The sequence below is a fragment of the Zosterops lateralis genome (assembly GCF_965231275.1).
Source record: "Zosterops lateralis genome assembly, chromosome: 3".
Taxonomy (NCBI): domain Eukaryota; kingdom Metazoa; phylum Chordata; class Aves; order Passeriformes; family Zosteropidae; genus Zosterops; species Zosterops lateralis.
Genome location: NC_139764.1, coordinates 26015990 through 26027778, shown reverse-complemented (window position 1 = coordinate 26027778; position 11789 = coordinate 26015990). Strand labels below are relative to the sequence as shown.

Genomic DNA, 11789 nt, shown 5'->3' with positions numbered 1-11789 from the left:
GGCAAGGGGTCTGGAACTGGATGATCCTCAAGGCCCCTTGCAAGCTGAACCATTCTGATTTTATGGTTCTACGATCCCCTTCCCATGCTGGCTGTATCCTCATAGCTGGGCCTGACTGTGCAGGGGATGCACACACCATTTCCTCATCTGACACTGGTTGCAGGGGACCACAGGATGCCAAAGAAATGCCGGTGCCTTCTCACTTCAACCCTTGACCCTCCACAGCCCCTCTCCCCTGTGGCGACAGAGACAAAAACACACACCCAAAGAAGCATTTTGTTCTTTTTATAGAAAATGGCAACTGTATAGACACATTTACACAACAAGGAACAGGAGAGCCAAGGGAGAGATGAGGCCTTCCCTTGTAGCACAGGTGGGTAGGGAAGGCAGCTTTGTTGGGAAGGGAGTTGCTGCCTCTCCTCTTGCAGCCCACAGTGGAACCTCCTGTAACACAGTCAGGAGACTGAAAAAAAACAATATCAGAATCACAAAAAAAAAAAAAGGGAACAGAGGCAAGGAGAGGGGGAGAAGGTGGGGTATGGAGACCTCCTCCTCCCTCAGCCTAGCCATACTGTTGGCTCTTTCTGTGGTTGGGACACAGATGTCTACACTCTTGGGATACCACTGGGCAGGAGGATGTGCGTCTAGCAGAGAGCAGGGATGGCGAGGCTGGCTGGGGCTCTCTTCCCCATTCACAAGTCTTACCAGCAGGAAGAGGGGTGTGAGATATTTCCAGGCTCCCTAGAAGGAGAGGAGATAATCTCCTAGGTGTTTTGGAGACAAGGGCAAGAGGAGTAACACTGGTTGCCAGCTTTTCACTCTGTCAGAGAGAAAGAGGCTGAAAATGGCTTTTGGCCTTGAGCCAGGGAAGTTATGCCACATGGGAGGCAGCTGGAGCTCTTGGAGATCCCGGGGGTCTTACAACACACACAGCACGGGGAAGGAGAAGGCACATAGGCCTGAAGGCATCACACAGCTGAGCGTGGCAGGAACCAGGCCAACCCTGCAGGAGTGGAACCGTCCCTGGGTGTAATGTCTGCTGTGGCAGTGTGATTTGGCAGGGACAGGTGTGAGCTGTTATTTCCCCACAGTGCTGAGGTGTCCAGGGCCTCAATGGAGGATGCAGAGCCATTTCTTGGTGTTCCTGCACCCTCTGTGTGCTTCTGCTAGATGAGAATTCGGAACAGAAAGGAGACAGCAGCTCCTAGGGCCAAACCCAGTGACAGGAAAAACGCCATGACAGCTCCAGCTGTCTCTGCTTCGTGCGCAAGCACTTTCCTAGGGGAGAAAGGGGTGTCAGATCCATCCTCAGGATGCATGTCCAGTGCCCTGCTGTTCAGTGGAGCTGGGAGGTTTGTCTGCAGCACAGGAATGGCAAGAAGAAATCCCCCCTTGGCTGCCAGAGCTACAAGAACTCTGAAGTCTCCACACTGTGGGCTCATAAAGTGCATCAGGCAGGCCACCCTGAAGCTCCTAGCACCAGGTACATCCCTTTCTGACTCCTGCGCAGCTCCTTGTGCTGCCTGTGCTGGGCAAGGCTGCTCACCCTGCTGTGGGTGCTGTGCCATGCTTTGCTCCCCTCCAGATCCCTGCTCCATACAGCCCCTTCCCCTATGTGGCAGGTGGGCAAAATGGAGAGCCCAAATAGCTTCCTCATCCCTCGGATATGGAGACACAGGCCTGGGAGATGGGACACTGTGGGTAGTGACAATTCCCTTCTGTGCCTGCAGCTTCTTCTCCAGATGCCAGAGCTGGGCAGAGCCAGACTCCAGGAGTCCTGCCAGGGCTGGCATCTGGGGACATAACCAAACCTTCCCTTGTCCCCAGCTCACACTCACTTTGGCCCGAAGCACATGCAAAGGCTGGCCAGGTAGCCATTGGAGATGGAGAAGAAGATCATGAAGACGATGTACCAGGCGTCATGAGAGAACACAACAGGCAGGTAGTAACGGGGTTTCACATTACACAGCATGAAAAGAGGGACAAAGATGACACGGAGGACCACCATCACTGGCAGGAGGCAGCTGTCCTTCCCGGGCTGGGAGAAAAACACAGATTGCTGAGCAGCTGAGAACTGGACATTCCCCATCCCATGGCATGCTGGCAGGGGCTCTACAGAGGTTGTCCCTGCTGTGCCAGGGCTGTGGAGGAGCCACAGAGATGGTAAAGCTGAGAGACTTTCTCGGCCATAACAAATCTCAGCATCACCACCTGCAGTCATAAGTAGATTCTAGGTCTGAAAGCCCTGTCACAGGTCACTTGAAGCAGCACTAGAGCCAAAATATTGAGCTGGGCCTGTGGGCAACCATTAAGCCCTTGCTGGCAACAGGGAGGCAGGCAAGAGAGCTTTGTGCACGCTCATGCAGTGAGCCAGTGTGCAGAACAAGGGCGGCTGAGGTAAATCCCCTCTGGCACCTCAGCGCCTGCAGACTGGGCTTTAGCCAGCTCTTCAGTGTCCTACGCCATCCCCCAGCCAAGCAGGGCAAGATCCAGCAATCTGGGAAAGGGATTATGCTGGGGCTGGTTTGGAATGTGCTGGGAAACGCATGGACTGAGTTACAGTCTCCCTGGATCCTGCCAGAGTTCCTGAGCAACTAAGGCTGGGACAAAGAAGGAGGCACCATCCCCCTGCGTCATCTCTGCAGCTGTGACCAAGGCAGCCCCTGGAACAAGACGGGCCTCGTCCCCTCTGTGAGGTGCCAGGTTCACAAATGATACAGCTCACTGGTCTGAGGTGAGGAGAGATCCACAGCTGCCTTGGGAGCTGCTGGCCTGGCGTGGCCACAGGAAACTCCATGGACACAGGAGGAAACTGAGGTTAGGCCAGCTGCCATGTCTATGGGGCAAGCTGGAGGACAGCAGCTGCATCTCCTGCTTGAGGAGAAAAAGAGCGAGTGGGGCCCAACCAGGGAAATGTGGCCTAAACCACATGCAGTCAGACTTTCCACACAGCCTTGTTTTGGAAACGTCTCCTGCTGGGTCATCCCACCATGGAGGCTGTGGCCTGGACACCAGGCAAGACAGCTCATGGCCAAGACCAAAGGCAACAAGCAGTGATGGCCGGGGGAGAAGCAGCTCCAGGCCGTGGGGAAGGCAGGCCCAGGCAGACCCCATGTGGCACATGGTCCTGAGAAACTTCTCTAAACAAACAGCCTGAACAATACAGGGGGAAACAGCACTTGGCGGGTGTGTGAAGGGGCAGGAAGAGACCCAGACAGGAAAGCCCCTTTCCGTGACCAGCCTGGGGAGATGAGAGCAAGGGGATGAGGCAGGGGACATTGTGACCCACATGGCATGGCCCTGCTCTGCTCTCGGGACAAGAGTCTGTAGCAGCTGTGTCCTGTGCCAAGGCCAGATGGGGCCTCGCACAGGATACAGCTGCCCTTCATTTTGGGCTGCCCTGTCTTTCACCCTCTTTCCCTGTCACCATCCTGTCTTGGTCGTTTGCATAGCTGGAGTGAAAGTTTGTTTACAGAGAGGCTGAAATGCAGGAGGCAGCTTTATCCAAGCCATGTTGAAAGAGAGGTGGGAGGACAAAACAACACTGTGGCTCCGGGCTCTGACCCATAAATCTCTGCTTAGATTTTAAAGCAGGAGTAAGCTCTGCACCTCCTTCCTGCTCCAAGCCATGGAAGGCATCCTCAGTGAGAGCCACGGCTGAGGGACCCAGGGATGCACACTGCCTGGCATTTGCTCCCTGCCCCATACTTACCCATGTGAAGAGGGCAGTGAGACTTCGTCCTGTCCAGTCAAAGACGTTAAAGAGCAGGAAGCAGGAGACAGGAATGAAGTAGAGACCTGAAGAAGGGGATGATCAGTGACAAGGCCAGTGTGCCCCAGCCCCTCATACTCATTGCACGGACACTGACTGTCTTTCAGGTCTAGGTCTTAGCAGTTTCCCACTAAGGCCTGGAATGGTCTCCCAACCAGGCTGGTGTCTGCATCCAAACCATCATGCACAGTGGTTCCCACTTCCCTTCCAGCATTCTGTATTAAATTTGTGTGGCAAGGTTTTGGTAGCAGGGTGGGCTACAGGGGCAGCTTCTGTGAGAAGCTGCTAGAAGCACCCCCAAATCTAACACAGCCAACATCAGATGGCTCCAAAACAGACCCACCACTGGCAAGGCCATCAGTGATAGTGGTAGAGCCTGTGGGATGACATACTAAAAAGGGAGAAAAAATCTCAACATGTGTAATTGCACCCAGAGAGGGAAGTGAGAATATGTGACAGAAACAGCTCTGCAGACACCAAGGCCTGTGGAAAAGGAAGGGAAGAAGGCATTCCAAATGTCAGAGCAAAAATTCCCCTGCAGTGAAGACCTCCCCCTGTGGTGAAGACCAAGGTGAGGCAGGTTGTCCCCTTGCAGGAGGTCCACAGTGAGTCAATGTCTACTTGCTGCCTGTGGAAGACCACCCTGCTCTGAAGCATGTTTTCTGGCAAGACTTGTGACCCTGCAGGGGACCCAGGCTGGAACAGTCTGTTCCTGAAGGACTGTGTCCCATGGAAGGGACCCAGGCTGAAGCAGTTCACGAAGAACTGCAGCCCATGGGAAACACTCACACTGGACTTCAATGAGGACTGCCTCCCATAGGAGGGTCCCCATGTTGGAGGAAGAGAGTGGGAAGAGGGGGAGGTGTCCTCCCCGAGAAGGAAGCAGTGGCAGAGGAAATGTGTGATGAACTGACTGAAAGCCTCATTCCCTGTCCCCCTGCACTGCTGCAGAGGGAGGAGATGAAGAAATCGTAAACTTAAGCCTGGGAAGAAGGGAGGGGTGAGCAGAATGTGTTTCAAGATACTGTTTTTATTTCTCATTATCCTACTCTGATTTGATTGGTAAATAAATTAATTTCCTCCAAGTTGAGTCTGTTTTGCCTGTGACAGTAATTGGTGAGTGATCTCTTGCTGTCCTTATCTTGACCCAAAAGCCTTTTGTCATATTTTCTCTCACTTGTCCAGCTGGAGTGGCACTGGTATGCACCTGGCATTGAGACAGGGCTACCCCACCACACATACCTTCAAGCCCCACCTTCTTTTCTCCCATTTACCTTGTTCTCAGTTTTTTCCTGCCTCACCCCCATCCCTGGCACACTTACCCCATTTGTTTCCCTCTCCGAGGACACTGGACGCTTTAGCTGTGATGGCAGGAAAGACGCCGATGGTGACAGTGAAGATGAAGCAGACAGACAGAGCCAAGACCCAGAGCTAAGCAGATGAAAGAAAAATGCTGGTACCAAACACAGGGCAAGAGACCAGTGCAGAGCTGGTCTCCTCTCCCCATATTCTCCTACACCTGTGCCCATCCCAAAAGGAAGGGCAGGACAAGGCTCGCTGGCAACTCACAGACCTTCTTAAAAATAGCAATGACAGAGGGCTGCTCATCAGGGTTGTGGATAGGGATGATCTTTGAGTTACTCTGCTCCATCCCATTCTCGTCTGCAGGGAGAGACACAAGGAGGGCATGGCAGACCCCAGAAAGCTGAGATCTAATTCAGTCCTTCTATCTCATTCTTTCTTTAAGCATTTTGCCTTTTCTCTTCCTTCTCTCAGCCTCTCACCTTTCTTAATCAGGTCTCTCTTGGTCTCCAGCTCTGCATTGTACACACGGTACTCTGTCTTGTCCTTCATGGAGTAGTATCGGAAGAAATCCTGCAGAGAGACAGCAGGGAGGACTCATTCATGTGTGCAGAAAGAAGGCTGCCAGGGGCTGTGTGACAGCATCAGATATGGGCAATATGGGCAAAGTATCCCTTCCAATTATGTCCGATATGGATGTTTTACTGCTTATTCAAGGATTCAGATACCCCAAGTATCCTGGGGTTATGTGTGGAAAATGGGAAGTATCCCAGAGGGCTCCCTTGGGACACAGGCGAGCCTACCCTGACACAAGAGGTGGAGGCTGGCAGGAGCCAAGGCTGGGCTGCTAGTGGGCCACGGTTCTTGTGCCAGGATGTGCAAAGGTCCCATGTCCCCAAGCCCTTCCCTACGAGGACAACAGTCTCACCATGTGAGGCAGAACTATGTAGGAGACGATTGCCAGCACGATCGTCACACAGGCCGTGGTGAAGTAACCGATGAAGCTCTCGGGTTGCTGGGCACCAACTGAGAGCACAGGAAGGGAGAGGAAAGGAAGATGATGACAGCTGAGGGGAGCAAGACCCTGCTGCCATCTCCCACACAGCATGACGTCGGCAGATGCTGCGACAGCATGGGTCTGGGAAGGCCCTGTCACCTGCAAGGCAGGGATTACTCACTGGCAATACTGAAGATCATTGCCAAAGCAGCGAAGGTGCCTGCCAAACCCTGCCCACTCATGATGGGGGCTGTGTAGCTGGCAGGCAGGAGCCCTGCCAGCCCAAACAGGCTGCTCTGGAGAATGGCGCCGAAGGCTGCAAAGGGGAAAGATGAGCAGAAATGAGAAAACCAAAGACAAAGATGGATTGCACCTCTGAAGGGAGCCAAGGCCCCTGCCCTGCGAAGCAAGGCAAGTCCTCCTCCCCCTTGGCTCTCCGACAGTGAGGTTCATGCTTTTCTCCCAAAGGGATCAGCCCTAGCTATGGGGCTGTGTCCCTCTCCTTCCCCCACTGCTTCACTCACAGTTGATGAAGACAATGCTGATCATGGTAAAGACGAAGAAGGGAAGAGGCTCCATGGGGATTTTCACCATGATTGTGGTGACTAAAAACACCAGCCCAATGGCCACCAGGCTGCCTGAAATGCGGATCTGCTGGGGAATCCTACAAAAGAGGGTCTCAGTGAGGAAAACCCAATCCCCTAAAAACCTGGAGCTGGGACCAAGCTCTAACTGTAGGAATTCCAGCCAAACCCTGAGACAGGAGACTGATGGTTTGCCTTTGACTTGACCAAACAGGCTGTAGGTTGGCTCAGTGCTGGGACAGGAGAACAGGCCAGGGCTGAGTGGCCCTACAGGGGCTGGAAGGGGCAAGGACAGAGCAAGGCTCACCGCTGGTGGATGAAGGAGTTGAGGCAGGTGAAGATAAGGAGGGGCACCATGGCGCACAGAGTCATGAAGTTGTCAAACACAGACTGCAGGTAGGTGGCCTCACCAGTCTGGTTCCCAACATGGCTTGTCTTCTCTGGGTCCTTAAGGCGATCGATGAAATACTGCAGAAGAAGGAGCCTGGTGGGGCTGAGATTCTGTGAGGCCTTCCAAGGCCACTCTTATTCTTTATCCAGACCCATGCCCATCCCTCCTGCTGCCTCAGTGCCACTCGTCACACCCAGGTTACACACGCCTGTGGTCCTCTGCATGCTGTGCCATGCTGCCACTTCTACACCACGGTCCCTAGACACAACAGGGGACAATTACTGTCATGGACAACAGCAGGAGGGAAGCCCTCACCTGCCTGGCGGTCATGAAGAAATTCCATGGCAGCAGCGTTCCCAGGCCGAGGATGAAGAAGATCAGCCAGACAGCCTTGTACCTGTGAAGGGGACAGAGTGGTTTGGAGGGGAAGCTGAGTATTGCTTCTGACTGTGCCTGACCCTGTGGTTGGAGGCACCAGACAATATTTATTGGCCTGCCCCACAGCCCTTGCTAGCCTGGGCTGCCAGAGATGTGGCACTGCAAAGGGGCTGTGGGAGGCCTTCCCCAGGAGGCTACAAAGGCAGAGAGAGGCTGGCTGCTCTTCAGCAGGTGCCACCCAGATACACAGTATCTGTCACCAGATCTGGGAGGGTGTTAGGCTCCTCAGGCATGTTTACAGAGGACTGTTTACAGTTTACAGCCCATTTGCTATGAAAAAGCTGAGAAAGAAGGGACAGCTTGGTTGCCCAGTTAGCATGCAGGAGAGGGAGTCCCCCAGGTGCTGGGTCCCCCTGTCCTCCCTCACCCCCTGGTATCCTGGATGTGCCCCCACAGCTACATCAGAACCCGTCATTACCTATCTTGGGGCCCGTCTCTTGCTGTCATCTTGTGTGGCAAGAGTCAGCACAGGTCCCAGCAAGTCTTATGGCTGCTCTCCGTCTGGAAAGCAAACAGATTTTACAGGGAAGTGAGAGAACACAAGCCAGGCAGGGACAGCACTGGTTTTAACCCTAACCCATGCTGCCAGTAAGTGTTCCACAGTACTGAGAGTCAAAGACCAACCCAAAAAACGAGAGGACAGTGCAGGAGCTTTGGAAACCTGCAGCTCAGTGTCCTTAAGCCGAGGCATTGTGACACACAGCTTTATTCTGCTGGCCGGGCACGGCATGCCTTCCCTCTGAAAGGAAACTGCTTTCCCGAGATATCCAGGCTGCTCATGCTGGCTGCCCAGCTGCTTGCAGCAGGCTCTTAAGGGATTTGTGAGCCTGCAGCTCTCTGTCCCCAATCCCGGGGCGGTGAGTGAAGCGTGTGCGCAGTGGGCTGTATCTGCCCCGCCTGCCCGCCCCAGCTCCCTCCAACGCCCGGGGCTCAGTGGCACAAAAGACACATTTATTTCAGCAGCCTGTCCGGCCAGAACCGGCAAATACCCCGTTTTCAATTCCACTTCCCTGGGGCTCTCACAGCCCTTCCCTGGGTCACCTTGAAAAGTCAAGGGCATCTCTGGCACTGCTGTTCCCTCCCGAGCACCCACCGCTCCTTTTTTCCCCCGTCACCACCTGCCCAGGCGCTGCACCGCTCTGGCATCGCTCTCAGAGCCCCGAGAAGAGACTTTCCCTCCCCGGTCACCCCCTCTTCCCGGGACAGGGCGGGATTAGCCGCCAGGAGGAACCGCAGGCCTGCCTTGTCCTTTTCCAGTCGGGGCGGCGCAGCATGGGGTGCTCGGGCACTCCTTCCAGGGCTTCACCTGCAGCGGGGCTGCCGGCACCGTGTCCCCGGGCCCCCCGGGACATGCCCCGCGGATGTCTGCTCCAGTGCCGCCTGCAGCATCCCTGCCGGCGCCCTGCCAGCTGGGGCGGAGGAGGAGGAGGAAGAGCAGGCAGCAGCATGCTGGGATCTGTAGTTCCCTGCCAGCCCCGGCGCTGGAGGCAGCGCTGCCCGTTCCTGGCACAGCTCACCTCCTCCTCCGGTAGGATCCTGCAGGCTTGGGAGCCTGAGCTACGATGGAGCCGAAACAGCCGGTAGGATATGGAGAAGGATTTTGGAAGCCCCCTTGGAGCGCTTGGGAAAGACAGCAGGACAACAGTATGCCTGCAAAGAACCGAGGGCTCTGCCAACCCGGCAGGTGCCACCCTGTTGATGTCGGAGCCATCTGCGGCACCGCTCCCCTGCCTTCCCTTGTGAGCCATCCGGGCTTCCAGAGAAAACATCCCAAAATCCCCTCCTGGCAGCCTTCCAGTGCCTGTGCGGAGAGGAGACATCCTGACCCGGGATTAGCAGAGGGATCTGCAAACACAACTGCTATCCCCTCGCACACGGAAAACCCCACCGGGGTGACTGCTTGTCTCCAGGCAAACAGGTCTCAACCCAAAATAGGCAAGAGAACCTCAGTTTTGCCCGTGGGTCCCCAGCAAGCACTCAAAAGGCTTCCCCTTGCCAGCCAAGCCGCTGATCCCCCTTCCAGCCCCCACCAGGTCACACTGCTGTGCCCAGAAATAGAAGCAGGGACTGACCCCACAGACATACCTGGGAGAGAGGACAGAGCCAGGGTGAGCCCTGTGTCCAGAGTATTTGAAGGCAGTGTCCCCCTGCTTCCACACCCCCGCCCTTGGGGGAGAGTGACGGGCCCTGGCTCAGGTCACGGGGGCCGGAGCCCTGTGGGTCTAGCAGAGGGGTATCGGGTACCAGAGCTGGCACACAGCCCAGCTCCTGCTGCCCAACCATCCGGGGAAGGGAGGAACAGAAGAGTGCTGAGGAGATGGTAGGAGCCAGGGGTATCGGAGAAGAGGCAAGGGGGGTCGGCAGTAGGACTCCGGGGGCGCTGGGGCAGGGCGCTCCACCATGCTGCCTTCCCACCGCCTCCTGCTTCCGTCTGTCCTGTGTGCCCGCATCCCTGTCAGGAGCCCAGCCTCCTTGGCAGGCACTGCCCGGCCGCAGTCTCCTGCCTGCTCTGTTTGTTTTCTGTCTCACTTCGCTAAATGCCTTCTAATTTTTTCCACAAAGAGACAGTGCCTGCCAAGGGCAGCAGTCGCTACAGCAGGAAAGACTTCCAGCTGCTGGCTGTTAAAAGAAACCCTACAACAAACAGAAAAGGTTACGTGAACCAGCACCAGCAAAAGGTGGCAACCCTGCTCCCACTTGGGGAGCTGCCCTACCTGATGGGACATAGGAACAGATGATGCTTTTCCACTGGCACAGCACAGCTCCCACCTCCCCCCGCAGGAGTCTGCTGGTGTTTAGCCCAGCCACCAGCTTGGTGGCTGCACATCCCGAGGGACACAGAAAAGGAGGAGCAATGTGGGGCCTTGGCCTAAGGACATCCCTTTTGCTCCTGGGCATAGAGCAGTTTGTCTTAACCCCATGGAAGTGATGTGTAAGCAGAAGAAGCAAGATCACAAGGAGCGGGTTTAACAAACCATAAGCTAGAACATTTGAGCAGGTACAAACAAGAGATGGCACAATTTTAATTGCCCATTCATGACACACAAAGGCTGTGACAGCTGCTAAGTGACACCCTCGGTGGCCATGTGCTGCCCCATTGCCAGCCAAGCCCTGGGAGCTGACGGCAGGGCCAGCCGTCACCAAAACTGCCTTAACCGCTGCAGAAAAACCCGCACTGCAGGACAGCCACGCCTGCAGGCAGCCGTTTGTCACCTGGCTTTGGACACTTCCTTACCTCTCCCTTTCCCCACATCACCTTGTCCTCTGCTCCCGCTGCCTTTGCCAAGGGTGAGCACAGTGCATGCTTAGTTTCCCACTCGAGCCATTCCCTGGTGCCATGTAGGCATACTATGGTACCATGGAATTATACCCAGAAACACCAGCTTTTTAAAGAAAAGCTGTTTACACTGCACCAAGTGTAAAAGTGTCCTGGGCGTCCATAGCCAAAGGGTTGCCAGCAGATTCACTGGCAAACCTCATGTCCTGACACCACTTGTCACGGGATCACTTTGCAGAGATAATGTCAGTACTTCCTCCAAGCATGGCCAAGATGGGACAGGACCAATTGCCTCATCAGCCTTTGTCTGATTGCCCACTGGGCGACACCAGAGTTCTCCTGGCAGGAAGGCTGACCCAGGGGCCCCCTCAAGGTTTATCTGCAGGCACAGAACAAGCCCAGCACAGGTATGCAAATCACATGAAACCTTGGTGGCCCGTGACTCAGCTGGAAGATAGGAAACACTTAGGAGACTGCCCGTTTTGAGATTTTATATGCGTGCCTGAACTCTGACCACGCTGCTTGGGGATCCTCCTACCTTGGGCCGAGGTGCAGGGAATTCCACTGCCTTCAGTCACCAGCTTGAGGACGCCCGCTTGTATTTCACAAGACAGATGAGTGTGCGCAGTTGTGAGAGAACAAAAACAAGCCCTCCCAAAACAAGGGTAGGCAGGTGCCTTGAGTCAAAGCAGAGGCTGGTACAGCTCAAACAAAGGCTGGTCTCCATCAGAGGGCAAAAGCAGATGCTAGGAAAGAGTAAATGTGGCACGGGTACAGACTGCCCAGCTGTTCCCCCAGCCTCAGAGCTGGAAGGGACATGATGTTCATGTGTTTTGTAGCCATAGTGGGTTTCACTTCTGTTGAAATCCTGCTTCCTCCTTCAACTCCAGGAGTTCCTAGGAGGGGGCAGCAGCTCTCCCCACATGCAGGGCCTCACCAGGGCTCCCTTGCCTTCAAACATCAAAGGGTGGATGAACATTGGAGTGGCTGCTTTACAGACCTGGATTGTATCCACCCAAGAGCACATG

The 11789-nt window shown here is 55.1% G+C and overlaps 1 protein-coding gene across 10 annotated transcripts in view; it reads right to left on the bottom strand.

The window, feature by feature from the left end:
- Positions 1-269: 269 nt before the first annotated feature.
- SLC29A1 (solute carrier family 29 member 1 (Augustine blood group)) overlaps positions 270-11789 on the bottom strand; it is a 33362-nt gene continuing 21842 nt past the window's right edge. For 7 of the 10 annotated variants that reach the window (XM_083857546.1, XM_083857548.1, XM_083857554.1 and 4 more), the window contains 12 exons: positions 7903-7985; positions 7362-7443; positions 6963-7123; positions 6596-6735; positions 6253-6387; positions 6003-6100; positions 5557-5647; positions 5346-5434; positions 5095-5203; positions 3713-3798; positions 1839-2038; positions 270-1278 (listed from right to left, as the gene is read on the bottom strand). In XM_083857546.1, the coding sequence (XP_083713672.1) occupies positions 1167-1278; positions 1839-2038; positions 3713-3798; positions 5095-5203; positions 5346-5434; positions 5557-5647; positions 6003-6100; positions 6253-6387; positions 6596-6735; positions 6963-7123; positions 7362-7443; positions 7903-7931 (1332 nt within the window). In that variant the 5' untranslated portion in view covers positions 7932-7985 and the 3' untranslated portion in view covers positions 270-1166. Of the gene's footprint in view, positions 1279-1838; positions 2039-3712; positions 3799-5094; positions 5204-5345; positions 5435-5556; positions 5648-6002; positions 6101-6252; positions 6388-6595; positions 6736-6962; positions 7124-7361; positions 7444-7902; positions 7986-8726; positions 8752-8790; positions 8883-9569; positions 9700-11789 lie in introns of those variants that run through there. The other 3 variants (XM_083857551.1, XM_083857553.1, XM_083857547.1) reach the window with 3 other exon arrangements.